Source organism: Natrix helvetica, assembly GCF_964273705.1.
Source record: "Natrix helvetica genome assembly, chromosome: 16".
Taxonomy (NCBI): Eukaryota; Metazoa; Chordata; class Lepidosauria; order Squamata; family Natricidae; genus Natrix; species Natrix helvetica.
The window spans coordinates 10,852,216-10,871,790 of record NC_138563.1 but is presented as its reverse complement, the minus strand read 5'-3'; the positions used below and the strand labels follow the sequence as shown (position 1 = coordinate 10,871,790).

General features: G+C 50.2%; 2 protein-coding genes and 1 long non-coding RNA gene across 11 annotated transcripts in view; 2 read left to right on the top strand and 1 right to left on the bottom strand.

The window, feature by feature from the left end:
- LOC309400050 overlaps positions 1-12,114 on the top strand; it is a 36,408-nt gene extending 24,294 nt beyond the window's left edge. Inside the window, exon 2 of the long non-coding RNA XR_014176597.1 lies at positions 11,148-12,114. This is a non-coding gene — a long non-coding RNA (uncharacterized lncRNA). The remainder of the gene's footprint in view (positions 1-11,147) is intronic.
- Positions 1-19,575, bottom strand: part of LOC309400042 (death effector domain-containing protein) — a 41,945-nt gene that overhangs the window by 4,511 nt on the left and 17,859 nt on the right. Inside the window, exons 4-5 of one of the 2 annotated variants that reach the window (XM_081968359.1) lie at positions 17,593-17,739; positions 14,428-14,753 (exon numbers count right to left, since the gene is read on the bottom strand). In XM_081968359.1, the coding sequence (XP_081824485.1) occupies positions 14,428-14,753; positions 17,593-17,739 (473 nt within the window). Of the gene's footprint in view, positions 1-13,825; positions 14,754-17,592; positions 17,740-19,575 lie in introns of those variants that run through there. The other variant, XM_081968357.1, reaches the window with a different exon arrangement.
- On the top strand, positions 234-9,530 carry NIT1 (nitrilase 1). Of its 8 annotated transcripts, none has more exons than XM_081968353.1 (7): positions 234-347; positions 1,114-1,203; positions 1,363-1,614; positions 2,728-2,831; positions 5,832-5,965; positions 7,402-7,527; positions 8,862-9,412. In XM_081968353.1, coding segments are annotated over exons 1-7 (987 nt in total). In that variant the 5' UTR covers positions 234-345; the 3' UTR covers positions 9,141-9,412. The 8 variants fall into 8 exon arrangements, 6 of the variants coding, with proteins under 6 accessions (XP_081824479.1, XP_081824480.1, XP_081824482.1 ...); XM_081968354.1 differs by having other exon boundaries at positions 255-334; positions 8,862-9,413; XM_081968351.1 differs by lacking the exon at positions 234-347 and having other exon boundaries at positions 373-1,203; positions 8,862-9,413.

Sequence of the window (19,575 nt, the reverse complement as noted above, 5' to 3'; positions counted from 1 at the left end):
GAAGGTGACGCCGGAGACGTGAAAATAAGTTGAGCGCGGGCGGTTTATTTTAGCCTGGTAACCTCTTGAGGCGTTCATCTTTGTTGAGGGCGAGGCCGACACTTCCCAGGAGGCTGTCCGCCGCTGCCACGTGACCGGCCCGCGAGGGGAAAACGGCGAAAATATGAACGTTATTCAAATCAGGCAAGCGGAAGCAGAAATGGAGCGGGCGGTTTAGCGCCGGAGCCGCCATCTTTGTTAAGGGCCCAGTGGACTTCCGGGATGGACTGACCTGGAGCGGAGGAACCTGCCTGCCGCTGGCGTGGAAGCTCCTCGGGGCGCGCGTGGGCCGGAGGCAGGAGCGGAATGTGGGGCGCTGGAGCTGCAGGGCTGGGAGGGAGGCGGGTTGGAAGGTTGGAGGGCATGTCAGGGCATGGAGTGTGACTAACTCGGTGTAGCAAGTTGTGGAAATGCCAGGCTTTTCAAGCTTGGCCCCTTTAAGAGGGGTGGACTTCAACTCCCAGGATTCCTCAGCCAGCAAAGAATTCTGGGAGTTGTAGTCCACCCATCTTAAACCATTGTTAGCTGAGGGAATTCTGGGAGTTGCAGTCCACCCATCTTAAACCATTGTTAGCTGAGGGAATTCTGGGAGTTGCAGTCCACCCATCTTAAACCATTGTTAGCTGAGGGAATTCTGGGAGTTGTAGCCCACCCATCTTAAACCATTGTTAGCTGAGGGATTCTGGGAGTTGAAGTCCATCCTTAAAGCATGCTGGATGGGGAATTCTGGGAGTTGTAGTCCACCCATCATCAAGGGGCCAAGCTTGAAACACAGCACTAGTTCTTCAGCTGGGTTCAAAGAGTTGTGTGAACATGCCAATGACCAGAGTTGATCTATGGGGCAGGGATGGTTGAGAAGAGGGGACAATAAAAGGCAGCTAGACGGTTTATCTCTATGTATCTGTTGATGGCTGATTTGTCCAAGTACCAAAGAAGCAAACTCCCAGATCACCAAGGACTTCACAGTTCACCTCTGAGCTACAAATATTCTCTTCTATGTATGAACCATTCTCCTTCTCCAGATTCTCCTAGAAGCTTAGAAACAAAGCACTCTTTATCTTTGGACTCTTCTAGGTTGAGAGGGCTGCTCCAGAAGACCCTGCAAATCCTGTGCAGGGCTGGAAAAGAGCTTAGAGGGATTCAGAGCCAGGGACCTGGCCACAGGTACCTCACCTCAGGGCTGCTTTTGCACAGGACACCCTTGGAGCAGTAAGACGAAGCAGAGAAGTTAATTGCAGAGTGGATTTCTTTCTTTCTCATCCAGGGGGTTGATGATTTCCGCATAAGATTTCCTCTGATCCCTCCTCCCTGTTTTCTCTCCAGCGCCCCAGCCATGTCCTCGGGTGCCCGAGGCCCAAAGCCCCTCATTGCGGTCTGCCAGGTGACGTCGACACCGGACCAAGAACACAACTGGGCGGCTTGTTCGCAGCTGGTCCGAGAGGCAACTCGGCGGGATGCTTGCGTCGTCTTCCTCCCGGAAGCCTTCGACTTCATTGGCAGCTGCACGGAAGAGACCCTCCGCCTGGCCGAGCCCTTGGAGGGGGATTATCTTCAACGCTACGTCAGCCTGGCCAGGTGGGACACGCAGGGGGCCAGGGTAGCTCCTTAAAAGAATTAGGGAGCGCCTAGCGGCATGCAGCTCCGAGGAATCATAAAAACGGTCCCAGAACCAATCAGTTGGCTCTAGTGGTTAAGGCGCCAGGCTAGAAACCAGGAGATGGTGAGTTCTAGTCCAGCCTTAGCCATGAAAGCCAGCTGGGTGACTTTGGGCCAATCACCAGGAGGCGGCGAGTTCTAATCCCACTTTAGGTATGAAACCTAGTTGGGTGACTTCAGGCTAGTGTTGGTGAACCTTTTTGGCACTGAGTGCACGTGCCGGAAAGCAGAGGACCATCTTCCCGGCGTGCGCATGCAAACTGAGCGGCTACTCTTCTGGTTTTCGGTGCCCCCACGCGCATGAAGACCAGCTGGGCAGCGTGCCAGAACCTGGAAGATCAACAGGTGACACCTCGTGTATCCGGAGGGATGGCTCTGCGTGCCACTTCCGGCAGGCGTGGCATAGTTTGCCATCCCGGCTTTAGGCCATTCATTTTCTCTCAGCTCCACCCACTCGCAGGGAAAATAGGAGCAGGAAGGCCTGCTAGGTATGTTTGCCCCCTTGAGTCATTTATAGAAATAATAAAGGCAAGATAAAACATCTTAAAAATGAGTTCGGCAGGTATGTTTGCCCCCTTGAGTCATTTATAGAAATAATAAAGGCAAGATAAAACATCTTAAAAATGAGTTCGGCAGGGGTGTCCAAACTTGGGAACTTTAAGACTTGTGGACTTCAACTCCCAGAATTCCCCAGCCAGCATGGCTGGCTGGGGAAATCTGGGAGTTGAAGTCCACAAGTCTTAAAAGTTCCCAAGTTTGGACACCCCTGGTCTACGGAGACGGTGTTTCTCATAGCAACTTTTAAGAGGTGTGGACTTCAGCTCCCAGAATTCCCCAATTCTGGGAGTTGAAGTCCACACCTCCTCATGTTCCTAAGGCTGAGAACCCCCAACCTAAGACTCTTTCAGAAGCAAAAGATGCAGAGAATGGCTCCATCTTCTGTGGGTGCCAGCAAGTGGGGAGGGGGAGGAGGAGGAGACCCTCAGCCAGGTAAACCCAGGTGGAAACAGACCTTTGCTTCTCTCCGGACAGGGAATGTGGCGTATGGCTGTCCCTTGGAGGTTTCCACGAGAAGGGTAAAGACTGGGAAAGCACACAGCGGATCTACAACTGCCACCTTCTTGTGGATCCCAAAGGTAACGAAATGCCCTTAAATTAGGTGGGGGGCTCTCCTCGCCCTCCCCCATATTCCTGCACCAACAGAGCGCAGCCACAAGGGTGCTGAGTCAGATTGGATTAAAGCACACGATGAACAGTTGCAGGAAGTGGGCATGGTTAGTCTAGCCAAGAGAAGATCAAGGAAGACAGGATAGCAGTCTTCCAAAATTGAGGGGCTGCCACAGAGAGGAGGCAGCAGGTTGGACTAGATGACCTCCAAGATCCCTTCCAGCTGTTATTCTGTTATTATTCAGTTATTCAGAAGTTTTGGAAGCTTCATCCCTGGAGACTTTCAAGAAGAGACTGGACTGCCATCTGTCAGAAATAGTGTAGGGTCTCCTGCTTCGCAGGGGTTGGACTAGATGACCTCCAAGATCCCTTCCAGCTGTTATTCTGTTATTATTCGGAAGTTTTGGAAGCTTCATCCCTGGAGGCTTTCAAGAAGAGGCTGGACTGCCCTCTGTCAAAAATGCTTGGGCAGAGAGGGTTGGACTAGATGACCTACCAGGTCCCTTCCAACTCTGTTAATCTGTCAGAAATGGTGTGTAGGGTCTCCTGCTTGGGCAGGTGAGGTGGTTGATGAACTAGATGACCTTTAAGGTCCCTTCCAACTCCGTTATTCTATTATACAGAAGCTGTGGGAGCTTCATCCCTGGAGGCTTTCAAGAAGAGACAGGACTGCCATCTGTCAGAAATGGTGTAGGGTCTCCTGCTTGGGTAGGGGGTTGGACTAGATGACCTCCAAGGTCCCTTCCAACTGTTAACCTGTATCTGTAATAGGATTGCCCATACTTCCTTAAAAAATTCTTCTTTGCAGCTGTGATAGTTGGGGAGCATTTAAGGAAGCATTTAAATTCGACTTCATACCTCAAACTAAGACATAAATCCTTGTGATGAAGTAGAGTGGCTGTGTTTACACAACTTGTTAAGTCAAAACAAAGCCTCCAGGAGGGCTGTTTACACGGTTATTTTTCCACCAACAGGTGGCTTGTTTGCCTGCATTTTGGTTTGTTGTGGGACAAAGACCGTAATCTGTAAACGCTGACTTAGGACTCCAGAGGATGAAAAGCAGGAGTTTAAAAGTGTACGTCCTGTAGAAAAGCCTTTGGATGCTGGGAGGGAAATAGAATTAGAATACATACAGTGCAGGAGGCTGAAGCCTTTATTTAAAAACATTTTTCTCTCTCCTGGAGGACGAACACAGGGAAGGTAGTGAAAAGAGTAGCAAGGTACAAGATATGAAGGAGGGGGAGGGGCTGTGGCTCCACCTGGGGACAGGGAGGAGGAAGCAATATCCAAAAGGCTCAGGTCACAAAAATAAATGTATTTGAAATATTTCTAATTGTTGATATACTAGAAAGCGACAAAGGAAAAATGATTGAACACACGGTCGATACAATGTAGAATAAGATTCTGTTTTTTGCTTATCTTTTCTACGTTGTTTTTAATATTGTAAAAATTGTGAGATTTGGGGGGGGGGGGATTTCTACCACTAGCGTGGGAGCTGCCAAATTTTTCTATGCAGCCCTTTACCTTTTCCCATAAATGTTTAAAAACCAATAAAATTATTTTTTTTAAAAAGAAAAGCCTTTGGATGAATCTAAAATGAAATTAAACTTGGAATCTTAGGTGTACATTGCTGATATTACCTTTTGAAAGGAAGTAAAAGGTAAAACGTTGCCCTGCTACCAGAAAAATCAAGAGTTTGTGAAACATATTTCTGGGAGAAGATTTGTAGGTCAGGGTGGAACGATAGCGTTGTTGGGGGGTCTCAGAGTGTAGTTGTTTTTTGGGTAACATCATTAGTGCTACAAGAAAGCAACCAAGCTCACATAGCCCCAAGGACTCCAAGGAATATAGAAAGCCATGATTAACAGAACAACAGGATTGGAAGGGACCTTATAGGTCATCTAGTCCAACCCACTGCTCAAGCAGGAGATCTTAATACCATTCTGGACAAATGGCAGTCCAGTCTCTTCTTGAAAACCTCCAGTGATGGAGCTTTTCCACAAGTTCTGGAGGGAAACCGTTCCATTGATTAATTGTTCTCGATGTCAGGAAATGTCTCCTCAATTCCAGGTGGCTTCTCTCCTTGGTTAGTTTCCATCCGTTACTTCTTCTCCTGCCTTCTGGTGCTTTGGAGAATAGGTGGACTTCTTCTTCTTTGGGGGCAGCCCCTGAAATATTGGAAGGTGCTATCTTGTCACTCCTAGTAGTTCTGTTAAAAAGAATAAATCCACTGAGGACTTCCCACCCTTCATTCAAAAATATCAGATCTTGGGTCATCCATTCCAGGTGACTGGCAAAATATTATTTTAATTCATTCCGACAAAAGTTTTTTTTCCTGAAGTTTGGGAAATGCCTTTATGAAAAGATCCCGATAAATCGTTGAGCTTGGAAAATGGGGGTCTTAATTTACAGGTAGGAAAAAATATCCTGAAAATAAGAAAAAAAATTAAGACATTGGGAATTATTTTCTGAAAGCATAATGTAGTCCTCGACTTACGACTACAATTGAGCCCAAAGTTTCCGTTGTTCAGAGAGACACTTAAGTGTCTGTTGTTAAGAGAGACAGTTTTGCCCCGATTTTACGACCTTCCTGGCCACCATTGTTAAGTGAATCATGCAGATGTTACATCAGTATCCCAGCTGTTAGTGAATCTGGCTTCCCCATTGACTTTGGTTGTCGGACGGTTGCAAAAGGGGATCACATGACCCTGGGACACTGTCATAAATACGAGTCAGTGGCCAAGTGTCTGAATTTTGATCACATGACCAGCTAAGTGTGAACAATGGTTTTTTAGTACCGTTGTTTGAAGGCTCACTAAACAAGTTGCCGTTGTAAGACGAGGACTTACCTGTGGCTGGCATGAATATTGCATACATGAGATTGTAATTTCGTAGATTTTATTCCCAGTCTCTTTATCTGCTTCTAATCCACCGGATCCTTCCTTTTCCCTTGGCGAGGCCGGTCTCAGGGTCTGTTGTGGCCACCTATCGGAAGATCCACCTATTTGACGTGGAGCTGGAAGGGAGGGTCTCCCTGAAGGAAAGCGCCTTCACGAACCCCGGCTCAGAGATGGTGCCGCCTGTGCCCACCCCAGCTGGAAAGGTAGGGGGTTTGAAACCGGGGATGTGGCCCGTCAGGGGAAGGGAGCTGGCAGGGAGAGGGAGAGGGAGAGAGAGAGAGAGAGACCTCAGGACCACAATTGAGCCCAGAATTCCTGTCGCTAAGCCAATCTCTCGTTAAGTGAGCTTTGCCTCATTTTACCACCTTTTCTTGCCCCAGTTGTTAAGTGAATCACTGCAGTTCTTAAATTAGTAACACTGCTGTTAAGTGACTCAGGCTTTCTCCCTTGACTTTGCTGTCAGAAGGTCGCCAAAGGGTATCGCATCTCACACACACACACACCAGGGACAGTGCAGCCGTCATAAATACGAGTCAGTTGCCAAGGGTCTAAATTTTGATCACATGACTATGGGAATTCTGCAACGGTTGTAAGTTTCAACAGTCATAAGTCGCTTTTTTTTAATGCTTTTTTAAAAAATTCAAACAGTCACTAAATGAACCGTTGCAAATTGAGGACTACCTATAACTTCTTTGTATGGTGGTTAATTAATCATCCTCGGCTATTTCTAAATTTTTAACTTTTAAATCCTCCTATATATTTTAATGTTTGATGGCCCAGCCACCCAGATTCCCTCTCTGAGGGGCAGTTCCGAAATATGAACAATAAATAAAAATAAAAGTACATGGGACAAAATCCGGACGCTGGGCAACTAACTAGAAAGGCCACACCTAGAATACGCAACCACACTATAAAAAAGAGGTTGAGATTTTGGAAAGAGTGCAGAGAAGAGCAACCAGGATGATGAGGGGACTGGAGGCTCAAACAGACGATGAACAATTGCAGGAACTGGGCCTGGCTGGTCTAGGGAAGAGAAGGACCAGGGGAGACAGGAGAGCATCTTCCAATATTTGAGGGGCTGCCCCAGAGACGAAGAAGGGGGTCAGACTGTTCTCCAAAGCCCCTGAAGATCCGGACAAGGAACAATGGATGGAAACTGATCAAGGAGAGATTCAACCTGGAAATAAGGAGGAATTTCCTGACAGGGAGAACAATCAACCCACGGGACAGAAGTTGTGGGAGCTTCATCCCTGGAGGCTTTCAAGGAGAGACTGGACTGCCCTCTGTCAGAAAGGGTGTAGGGTCTCCTGCTTGGATGGAGAGTTGGACTAGATGACCTCCAAGGTCCCTTCCAATTCTGTTATTCTGCATCTGTTATTTACAGCAGTTGGAGCCTCCCCGTTCGTAACCTTCCTTCAGGCGTTCCGACATGCAGAGTCAATGGGAGGGGGGGGGATGGATTTGCTTAGCGGCCATGGGAAAAAAAGGTCGTAAAAATCAGGCATGATTTGCTTAGTGGCAGGGGTTCCAATCCCAATGGTGGTCGTAAGTCAAAGACTAGCCGTGCTACTTAACATATACTCAGTTCTTACCAGCAGAAGGTTCCGGAGATTTCTCACCAGTCCCGCCCCTTTCCCAGGTGGGGCTGGCCATCTGCTATGACCTCCGTTTCCCGGAAATGTCGCTGGCCCTGGCCCAGGCGGGCGCCGAGATTCTCACCTACCCGTCAGCCTTCACCGTGACCACTGGCGTCGCCCACTGGGAGGTAAGTCCCTCGGCCTTTACTACGGGTAGTCTTCGATTTATCACACTTCATTTAGTGACCGTTCTAAATTAGAACAGCAGTGAAAAAAAGGGACCATTTTTCACACTTACGACCGTCCCCAGGGCAACGTGATCAAACCTCAGACACTTGGCAAGTGACTCGTGTTTATGACGGTCGCAGGGATCCCTCTTTGCGATCTTCTGACAAGCCATGCCAATGGGGAAGCCTTAACAATTGAGTTAACAACTTCACAACTACCGTATAGCTCACTTAATAACTGTCACAAGAAAGGTCGTAAAATGGGGCAACGTTCACTTCATGTCTCACTTAGCGACAGAAATTTGGGGCTCAATTGTGGTCGTATGTCAAGGACTGCCTGTGTTACGTTCACAGCTTCCTTCCCTCCCTCTCTTCCTTCTTATATCAGTGGAACAGCTGGCCACCAGAAATTGTGGGCACTCCATCAATGGATGTTTTTAAGTAGTGTCTAGCCAGCCACCTACCTGAAACGTAGAGATTCCCCTGCTTGAGTAGGGAGCTGGACTAGAAGACCTTGTATTGAGGACCTAATCCCACTCTATAAAGCCTTAGTAAGGCCACACCTAGAATACTGAATCCAATTTTGGTCACTAGACTCTAAAAAAGAGGTTGAGACTCTGGAAAGAGTGCAGAGAAGAGCAACCAGGATGATGAGGGGACTGGAGGCTAAAACATCCGATGAATGGTTGCAGGAACTGGGCCTGACTGGTCTAAGGAAGAGGAGGACCAGGGGAGACAGGATAGCAGTCTTCCAATATTTGAGGAGCTGCCACAGAGAGGAGGGGGTCCCAAAGCACCCGAAGGCCAGTGAAGGAATCATGGATGGAAACTGACCAAGGAGAGATTCAACCTGGAAATAAGGAGGAATTTCTGACAGGGAGAACAATCAACCCATAGGACAGAAGTTGTGGGAGCTTCATCACTGGAGGCTTTCAAGAAGAGACAGGACTGCCATCGATCAGAAATGGTATAGGGTCTTCTGCTTGAGCGGGTGGTTGGACTAGATGATCTACAAGGTCCCTTCCAACTCTGTTAATCTGTTAAGTACTCAGCATGCCTGAGTCTAGTGAAGAGAAGGTCCAGGGGAGACATGATAGCCTTTGGAAGTTGTGGGAGCTTCATCCCTGGAGACTTTCAAGGAGAGACTGGACTGCCCTCTGTCAGAAATGGTGTAGGGTCTCCTGCTTGGGCAGGGGGTTGGACTAGAAGACCTCCAAGGTCCCTTCCAACAATCTAACCTAAACCAAAAACTTTCAAGGTCCCTTCCAGCCGATTCACTCTATTCTATTCTCCAGGTCCTGCTGCGAGCCCGCGCCATAGAGACCCAGTGCTATGTGGTGGCTGCAGCCCAGACGGGCCAGCACCACCCACGCCGCACCTCCTTCGGCCACAGCATGGTGGTGGACCCCTGGGGCAGCATCGTGGCCCAGTGCCAGGAAGGGCCCGGACTCTGCTTTGCCGAAATCGACCTGGCCTACCTGCACCGCCTGCGCCAGGAGATGCCCGTCTTTGCCCACCGAAAGCCTCGCCTCTACGGCCAGGCAGCTGGCGAATGGGGCTTTGCGCCCCCTTGACGGGCTCAGCTTGCCCACGGAGGGGGCTTGGCTGCTGCAGCTGGACTCTGCAGGGTCCAGGGTCTCTGCTGTCCAGAGGGGCCGAGAGGGAGAGAGAGAAACAGAATGCAGAGAATTTCTGAGCTGGGGAGGGGGGCATTTGAACACAATCCCCTCCTGGTGGGAGCATCGGATGTTTGGGGTTCAGACTGAGGTGGGGTCTCTTTCTCTCTAGGGGGCTTTCATTCCTGAAATAAATGCGTTTTTCAGCCACACGGCTTTCCTCTCTTCACTTCCATCCAACTTTTTCTAAGCAGCTCAAGGCTCCCTCTTTCCCTTCGATCAGCAATGTCCAACTTCGGCAACTTGTGGACTTCAACTACCAGAATTCCCCAGCCAGCAGAGTTGAATTCTGGGAGTTGAAGTCCATAGGCCTTCAAGCTGCTGAAGTTGAGAGAGACCGCTGATTTTGATAGAACGTCACTTTCAGAAGTTAAGATCCTCTCTGCCAGAATAGGATTTTCTTTTCAGCTTGTGTTTTTATTTTTTAAAATTTATTTTTCACATTTTCAAACTACCCATCTCCCTCAAAGACGGACTCTGGGCAGTGTCTCCCCCCCCCCCCCCATAAATAAAATAGGTTCACTTTTTTGTGACACGCAGGTGTATGTGTGTGTACATATATAAACCCACTTCTGGTTAAAATTTGTGGCTGTCGCCAGCCACAAACACCAAGATTTTCTGACTCCCTGCAAACCCTAGGAGGTTGCCCGTCCCTGCTCAGCTCCTGTGGTTGAGGAGGTCTTCGGGGAAGGGAATCCCGCACAACTCTCAGGTGGAACTATTCACGTGGCAGACGGTCAGCAAACATTTTGGGCCACTAAAAGCATCTCGAATGTTAACACAAGTAGTTACAAACATTCGTTTAGTGACTGCTCTCAGGTTACAAAGTCAGCGTGACTTGATGATTGTTTTTCAACTTGTAGCAGCCAGGTGATCAAAATTCAAATGCTTGGCAACTGGCATGTACTTAATGACAGTTGCCGTTTCCCGGGCTGCTCAGGGAATCTCCTTTTGTGACTTTCTGACAAGCAGAGTCAATGGGAAAGCCAAATTCACTTAACAGCCATGGCAAGGAAGGATGTAAAATAGGGCAAAAGTCACTTCACTCTCCTGCTTACAACAGGAATTTGAGATCCTCAGTTGAGGGGATTTGTAGGGAGCAATAATTTAAAACTTGCTCTTCACATAATTCAGGGGTGTCCAAACTTGGGAACTTTAAGACTTGTGGACTTCAACTCCCAGAATTCCCCAGCCAGCATGGCTGGCTGGGGAATTCTGGGAGTTGAAGTCCACAAGTCTTAAAGTTCCCAAGTTTGGACACCCCTGTCATAATTGATAGATACCGTGTTTTCCCCAAAATAAGACCGGGTCTTATATTTTTTTGCTCCAAAAGACGCATTATTTTCTGGTTAGTTATTATTTTGGGGAGAAATACAGTATTCGATGCGTCTGTCTGGCTGATGATCTTAATGGCCTTATTTTTTGGGTAGGGCTAATATTACGAGCACCCTGAAAAACCATGCTGCAACTCCCAGAATTCCTCAGCCAGCAACTTTACGAGCTGAAGTCCACAAGTTGTAAAAGTTGAAGAGAGAGGAATTCTGGGAGTTGAAGTCCACAAGTCGTAGAGTGGCCAAAGCTGGAGACCCCGCACCCATCTTATGCTTTGAGGAGGAAACACACATTTCTTCCTCCAAAGGATCCTTTCCAGGGCACCGACTGACCGACAGGGACTCTTGAGAAAACTTTGGCCCACAACTATTCCAGGGCGCGACCGAGCCCAACAGCTGCACCGAACAAAGGCAGAAGATTTTTTATTATTATTATCATCATCGTCGTCATCTCAGAAAAAAAAACAAAAACAAAAACCAAAGGTACATTAGGGAACATGACCAGAGTCACACTGGCATTTCCTTTAAAAAAATAATAATAAGTCGTCACCGATTTTACACAAATTTGTGCCAGAATTATCATGAAATATCAGGGGTTTGCAATGATTAGACTTTTGTGTTCTTGGCGAGGCAGCCGGGTGGGTGGGCGGTGGGGCAGGAAAAAGGCCTCCAATGTCCAGCTGGACCAAGCCAGGCCAAGGGTCACTTCCTCCCTTTCCCAGGTTTTGGGCCCAGTTTATGCAGCCAAAGGAAAAGTGGGTTGTTCTAGAGCGGTGATGGGGAAACCTTTTTGGCTCGCGTGCCAAAAGCGGGGGGAGTGCAGGGGGGGTCATGTGCGGGTGTGCCACACCCATAATGCTATGCACATGACACCAGCACGCACGTGTGCACGACCAGACCTCCCCCCCCCCCATTTTTGGTGTGCTTTTTTCGCCCAAGAGGCTTTATAGGAGCCTGGAGAGGGCAAAAACAGCCCTCCCTGTGCCCCTCCGTAGGATTCAGGAGCTCCCCTGAAGGCTCCGGAGCACGGAAAACGGGCCCTATGGGCAAACCGGAAGTTCAGGAACGTACTTCTGGTTTGCTTGTAGGGTCGGTTTTACCCTCTGGAGCTTTCAGGGAAGCCTCTGGAAGCCTCCGGAGGGCTAAGACCAGCCCTACAAGCAAATCAGAAGCACGTTCTCAAACTTGCGGTTTGGCCATAGGGGCGGTTTTTTTGCGTTCCAGAGGTTTCAGGAAGCCTCCGGAGGGCGAAAAATGGCCTTAAAACAGGGGTGTCCAAACTTGGGAACTTTAAGACTTGTGGACTTCAACTCCCAGAATTCCCCAGCCAGCTGGCTGGGGAATTCTGGGAGTTGAAGTCCACAAGTCTTAAAGTTCTCAAGTTTGGACACCCCTGCCTTAAAAGAAGGCCGAAGTCGGCTGGCCAGCGTGCGCATGTGTGCCGGCCAGGTAAAAACGCAACGCCTTGCGTGCCCTGACAAATGGCTCCGTGTGCCACCTGTGGCACGCGTGCCATAGGTTCGCCATCACAGTTATAGAGGGGGGAAAAAAGGGGGGGAGTTGAGAAGAGCTAGCCTAGCGCTTCGGACTTGGAAAATGGGGTCACATTTGGGGCCCCGGCGTGAGAACCGATGCAGGCGCTGCTGGCAACTCACGGAAGCGGAGACCTCCAAAAAGACCCAACGGCCTGTGCAATTTTAAGGTTGGCAGCTGTGCAATTGTGGAAAGAGAGGCACCCGCTTAGGTGAGCCGCAGAAAAGCGTCCCACTTGGCTCTTCCGCGCACGCTCCGAAGCAGGGGGAGGGGCCTTCGCTTCCCATCCAAATCCAAAGCGCCGTTACAAATCTTCGGGAAAAAGCCATTTCCGGCAAAGGACGGGAAAGGAGGCAAATCGTTAACACAACACTCGCAACCAATTGAACATCTGGGGGAAGAGGAGGGGATTAAATGGACCCTCCCTCTCCCATGCACTTTTTCCTGTTAGTGTGTCCCCACCCCCCCTGAAATGCTGGAGGGCCACCTGAGCTCATGGCTGGGTAAATTGGACGCTTGCTGGACGCTTCCCAGTTCTTTCCCCTGCTGGGTGGAGCCTTCCTGAGCAGGAGGGGTCAGAAGCAGTCGTCCCCCCCCCCCGCCGTCTTGAAGGAGTCAGCCAAGGGGGGTCTTGCTGAGAAAAGGGGGGAGGGCGGAGGGCTCAGCTGCTGCTTGCCAAGGAGGCTTTGACGTGATTGAAGGGGGCCGAACAGAACCAACGCACGGCATGTGGGGGCACCCCGCAAAAAGAAACCCAGCACGAACCGAAGAACCTGGGAAGAGGCATCTTGCAAAGGCCGGTGGGGCTACCAAAAACGTAACCCCACAGCTGAACCCCCTTCCTCCCTGGCCGCCTCCCCAAAGAAAACGAACATTGAGACGTAACCAGCGCTCAGCACCATGGGAAGCAAGGGTGGGGGCCTCTCCTGCCCTCCTCCAACCATCTGCCGAGCATTCGGGGAAGTCGGGGCGGGACGGGGGGATCCCCCTGAGGAACAGACCGGTCAGCTAAACTGTCAGGATTCCCCAAATGCTGGGCCAAAAGGGTATCCCTCCTAAGCTCGGGGTCCCCTCTTTCCCTAGGTCTTCCTGTCCATCTCTGGGCGAACTGCCCCAGGTTGGGGGGCTCTCCTCTGAGGTTGCACGGCTGAGGAGGGAAGAGGAAGGGCCGTTCTTGTTCATCCCTGGAGGCCGGAGAGCGAGAGGAAAAGGCACAGGTGGGACGGCGGGATGGAGGGCAGGGGGAGAAGGGCTGAGAGAGGGTCTGGGAGGAGCTGCTCGATCTCAGCTTTTAAGACTTGTGGACTTGGCTGGGGAATTCTGGGAGTCAAAGTCCCCTCGTCTTCAAGCTGACAAGGTTGGAGAGCCACGTCCGATTATTTGACCCACAAGGAAATCTCCCCACCCCACCCAGGTAGGGTTCGGAGCAGCAGCCGTGGCTCACCCTCGTCTTTGGACCCACATCTCCTGCCCCACCTTGGCTGAGCTTCACACGAGACCCCTCCATCGACACACGACCCCCCCGGCCCTTCCCTTAGCCAAACCATGACTAAATTGGAACACGCCTCCCCACCCCCACCCCCCACCCCCGCTTCAGCTGAGTGGAAATCAGAAAATGAAAGACCCCGGATGGGGAGGCAGAGCCCCCTCCCCTCCCCATGAGCCAAGGCCCCCCTTTCTGTCCCCTTCCCCCGCGGAGAGACAGCAACGGGGACCCAATGACAAGAACAGCTCCTTTAATGGGAAGGGGCGAATTAAGGGCCTGCCTTCGGGGGTCTTAGGTCGGGCTTCACCAGGAGGGGCCGACGGCGGGGGAACGAATCGATGGCAACAATACCGAAACAACCGAAAAGTCGGACAGCACAAGAGGGCAGGCGGTAAGAAAGAACTGCCGAGCATCTTTTGGGGGGTCCCCGATGCTCAGCCAGCCCAGGAAAATGGGCTCCATCCAGGCAGGGGTGCCAGACGGGCTTCTCCGGCCCCCCGTTTCCAGTTCCCCCCTGGAGGAATAAGAAGAAGAAGAAAAAAACCAGCGTATCCTCCCACGGAAAAGACTCGTTCAGTCTAGGTGGCCTATTTCGTTTCTCGGCGATATTATTCCCGCCCGCTTCTTTCCCTCCCTCTCTTCTTCTTTTAAGGAAAATAATTTTGCAAAAAAAAAGAAAAGAAAGAAAAATATTCCTCCCGAGGAGTGCCTGAGGAGAGGCAGGGAAGGAAGAAGACGGGGGGAAACCTCCCCCCCAAACACCAAACTATCCACCGCCGGTGGTTCAAGGGGCCGTCTGCAGCATCAAGTTCCTCAGGAGTTTCTGGCGGCCCACCTCGTAATCCTCCTCGTCCACGTTGACCAGGAGTTTGATGGCCTCGTGGCCCACGGCCTGCTTGAGCGAGTCTGTGATGAAGACGCCCTTCAGGGCCTCCAGCAAGGAGCCGTTGATGTAGTCGCGCCAGAAGGCGTCCAGGTACGTCAGCTCCGAGAACTTGATGTCACAGATGATGGAGCCCAGATCCCGGGACTTCAGGATCGTGTTGGCCTGGCTGAAACGTTCAAACTGGCGCTCCAGGGGGTCCTGCTTGTTGGAGAAGACGTTGCCCTCCAGGGCCGTCTCGTGCTGGCAGTATTCGGCCCGGACTCGGAGGCGGATATCTGCAGGGGGGAGAGAGGGAGAGGGGAGATACCAGCAAGAGCGTTGAGAGGAAATCAGACAACTGGGAGAAACAGCATTTCAAATCCGGCCTGGAGAAGGGAGGGAACAAAGGGAAGAGTAGCGTTGTGGCCTGTCAGCGACCTGCCCCTCCAACAGCTGAGCCAGAGGAGGAGGAGGAGGAGGAGGAGGAGGCCTGGGGCTAAGGGTCAGCATCACGGCAACTTGGGAGCTCCCAGGAGACAAGGGAATGGAGCTGGCAGAGATAGAGAGAGGGAGAGAGAGAGGGAGAGGAGGAGCGGAGCCTCTCAGCCCCCAGATGGAGAGTCAACAGCCCCCAGGTCTGGAGGTGGCTGATGAGGAAGAGGAGGAACAGCTGGGCCCACTGCCTGATGTGTGAATACACAGAAGGCAGAGGAGAGGAGAGCAGTGGAAATCTATGGGCCGGTCCTTGGGACGGAAGAGCGACTGCTGCTAGTGAAGCCCCAGCCGAGCTCTGGGGATCAAAGGCAGGAGGCGGAGATGAATAGATGTGGCAGACAACTATTAATCGGACGGACAGACAGACTTCTCAGCCTGCGGTGGGAGAGAGAAACTTTCTGCCGGAGCTCCTCATAAAGGAATCTTTGAGTTCCCTTCAGAGGGTTTGTGGTGTTTGGGGAGCTGGCTCAGAACAGGCAAAGGCTGCCTATCTTGAGTGATGGAAGGCTGTGCATTTATTTTTATCCATTTCTTTTATCTCGCCTTTCTTAACTCACTTAAGAAGTGTGGCAAGGAAGGTCATAAACTGGAGCAAAGGTCACTCAACAACTGTCTCATTTACCAATGGGAAATTTGGGCTCCATTGTGGTCGTAGGTCGAGGATTACCTGTTTTGTTTTTATGAGGCAGTGAACATGTTCCTCCCTCTTTCTATTTTCCCCACAACAACCCTGTGAGGTGGGTTGGGCTGAGAGAGCGGATGGGCCAAAGTCCCCCAGCTGGCTTTCAGGCCTCAAGCAGAACTACCATCTCCTTGTTTTTAGGCCAGGCCCTTCACCGTCAGACCAATAGACTGGCTCTCTACTGAAAAATACTTTAGCCTAGCACTGGGATGGGGAGCCTACGGCACAGGGGCAATCGATTTGATTTGATTGATTTGATTGCTAGAGCCTCCACCCTCCTCAGCCGATGACTCTTGGTGGGTAAATTTCTTTAACTTTGATATTAAAGGCTTCCTTTAGCTTTGTCCTTATTTGGAAAAACCTGTAGGCCTTTTTTGCTTGAAACAGAAAGAAACAAAACTTTCAATTTCAGGTTCCATCACCTTTGGGGGGAATGTTTAGGATGGCCACGTGGGAGGTTTCACTTTAATGTCTAACGGAAGATGGGAAGGTATATTTATTTGGTTCTCGGGGCAGCTGGTAAAGGAACCATTTTCACACTTGTGTGTTGTCTAAAATCTGCATTCTGACAAACGGGAGGGGTCTCTACTGCTTTAATTCCACTCGCGTTGCCTAAGGGGATTCAGACGGTGCTTTGAACTGATGGTTTTCCATTCTACTTAAGAAAAGCTTCCTTTTGAAATCCTTGGTTTCAAGGGTCTTCGCTTTCTTAAGCACAGTGGTTCTCAACCTTCCTAATGCCGCGACCCTTCAATACAGTTCCTTATGTTGTGGTGACCCTCAACCATAAAATTATTTTCGTTGTTACTCTATAATTGTAATTTTGCTGCTGTTATGAATCGCAATGTAAACATCTGATATGCAGGATGCTTCAAACAAGGCCTTCAACTTTGCCATTCAGTTGTCCCCAGTTACTTAAGGCATGGCTCCTTCTGGGAAGTTTAAGCGCGGGCTCCCGGCTCTAAGTGGAAAGAGTGCCTTTCTTTTAAAAAGAAAAAAAAGGGAAGAAAAAGCAAAACAGCCACCAATTCTTTCTTTCTCTCTGTCTCTCTCTCTCTCTCTGTGGCTCTTTGTCTCCCCCTCCCTCTCTCTCTCTCTGTGTCATTCTCTCTCTGTATCTCTGTCTCTCTCTCCTTCCTCCCCATCTGTCTCTCTGTGTGTCTCTCTGTCTCTCCCCTCCCTGGCCACTAAACCGCCCGCTCGCCCACATTCAAACCCTCCTGTCTTTCGGCATGGGCTCTCTGGAGGGGGAGGGAGGTTTTTTCCAAAGACTGCCTTCTTTCCTTCCCTCCTGGAAAATGGACATTTTCACACCGGGCAAGTGAGAACAAGTTCCCACCAGTCTCCGAGGCTGTAATTGTATGGGGTGCGCGCGTGCACCTATGTTTTCCACGGCGTGGAGCCGCGGTGACGCTCTGCGCGGCCGGTGATGACTCCGGAGCCCATCCGCGGGGGATTTCGAGGAACGCGAAGGGGAGTCTAAAGTCTAGAGTTCCGATGGTCTTAGCGACCCCTGTGAAAAGCTCGTTCGACCCCCAAAGGGATCGCGACCCACGGGTTGAGAACCGCTGCTTAAGCAGAAGAAGAGGCACTCCTTACACCTTGTTTCTTTCCTGCCCTCCTTTTTTCTATCTCTCACTTTATTTTGTTTTCTGAAACTTAAATAAAGTCTTTTTTTTGTTTTGTTTTAAAGAGAGAGAGAATCCAGGAAGGGAGAGAGGGAAGAAGGGCATTTCTCCTGCTTCACACTGGGTTGGCTACACACTAGGATCTGTGGGCAGCCATGCTTAGCCTGTCCCCAGACTGAGCTCTGTCATCTGCAGGGGGTTGGACTAGGAGACCCCCAGGGTCCCTTTCGAGCCCCATGATTCTAGGCCGTTTTGAGGAAGCGGACGGATCTGGTGGCAAACGGGTGGGGCCCTAAGGGTCCCGTGTAAAGTGCTTGTCGGGAACCTCACCGCAGGTCTGTTTGTCCTTCGGATCCGGTGTCACAGACTTCCTCCTTTTCCGCTGGTTGCCGAGCAGTGCCCTTCCCCGGGCGGATCTCTTGGTGCAGATCTGGGGGCCCGAAGAGGAGCAGCAGACCAATGGGTGGTGGGGAGGCACTGCAGAACACACAAAATGTCAAGGGTTCAAAGCCAGGCTGGGTTTGCTTCGGGGGACACGGAAATTAAGCCGGTCGGCCTGGCTTAGTGGTTGAGTTAATATAGAAGAAAGAGAGGCTGGGAGAGGGGGAGTTACACGGTGGATAAAAATAGATGATTTTTTTAAGAATTTTATTCACATTTTTTTTTATTTTTATCAAATTTATTTTAATAAAATGCTTTTTGTCAGGTAGTGAGGATTTAATCGCTGCCAGCTGATGTAAGGTAGTAAACTGTAAGCTGTAAGCTGTAAGCTGATCCAATGTGGATGAATCACAGATATAGTTATAACCAGTTTAAGACTGGTGGGGTCCACACAAGTCATTTACCATTTTAAAAGGTGTCTATATATACGTGTGTGTGGCCATTAGAGGATGTTTCTCTCTCTCATCGTGTATCTCATTTCTCTCCTTGTGTGGTAAGGGATTTATCTACCATGTGAATGTCTGTATATTTGTATATAAACCACTATTAATTGTCTGAAGGCTCTGTGTGCTGTGTTTCGCTCCGGGGTTTATCTCATAATAATAGTCACGCTGCCAAAACTCTGACACTTTTGGAGTAAAAAAATCACCTAAAGGTAGTTTACTATTTAAGATACATTAATAATTTTTGTTTATTCAGCATGAAATGGAGCTTAGTTATGTAGCAGGAGGCTGTCTTATTCTGCAATATTTACAGTTTGGGTAAACTCATTCCAGGAATCCCTGCTCTGCAATATGAAAGATTCTAATTACCAGCAAGAATGAGTCCGTACATTGAAAGAGCACCAGTCACTTCAGATCCATCAGGGCAGCTCCAGTTAGCAGGCATCCCCTCACCTGCTCCCCGTCACGCCCCTCCCCTTGTTGTGTCCCTGCCGCATCACCAGCTGTCCCATTGAAGTGAACGGGACTGTCGGTGAGTCAACAGCGGGTCAGAGGAGGAGCTGCTGCGGGACAGAGATGACGGTGGCTCTTTAAAAAGTATGGTTTAAATTGAGTTGATTTAAACCAAGCCTTTTTACTAGTGATTTCAATCAGGGTTTAAACTTAAGACTTGATTTAAATCAAATCCACCCAGGTGACTTCTAGTTCTCCCAAAGGCATGGAAGCTGTCGGGGGATTCGGGATAGTCATTCCTCTTAGCCATTTTTTTTAAAAAATTACTACTGGGACGGATACATGCAATGGACGCTTGTGTTGCTGCAGAGTCTCCCCCTTCGGGGTCTTTTTGTGGGGGTCGGAGAGGGGCAGAAATTGGCCTCCTGGTGGGGGGGCTTTGGGTGAAAGCAGGAGGGAAGAGCCGCTGGTGGGGAAGAGCCGGAGGGCCTCGTTCCAGTAGCACTGCATCATGGCCTGGAACTGGCCGACCATCTCAGCCCACTGAGCCTCCAGGCGCCGGTACCTGGCCTTGCACTCTTCCCTCTGCTTGGAAAGCCTATGCTCCTAGTCCTCAGTGAGGTGCTTCTGCTGAGCCTCCTTCTCGGTCAGATCCAATTTGAACTGAGCTGTTTTGCCAACTCTTTCTCCTGGGGGCTGCTTAGCTCCAGCAACGGCTTCCTGTTGGGGCCCTAAGGAGCCCGGGCGGGCAGGTGAGGAGGGGCTGGGAGGGGAGGGGCGAGTAGAGGCTGGCGAGGCTCCCCTCAATGTGAGTGACATTGAGTTGGCCACGCCCACCCAGTCACTTGACTACCCAGCCACACCCACTCAGCCGGTCATTAGGCAGATCATATTATTGGTCCGGGGAATTTAAAATTATGAATTTAGTCGTCCCCCGAGGTCCGAAAGGTTGGTGACCTCTGATGTAATCACTACT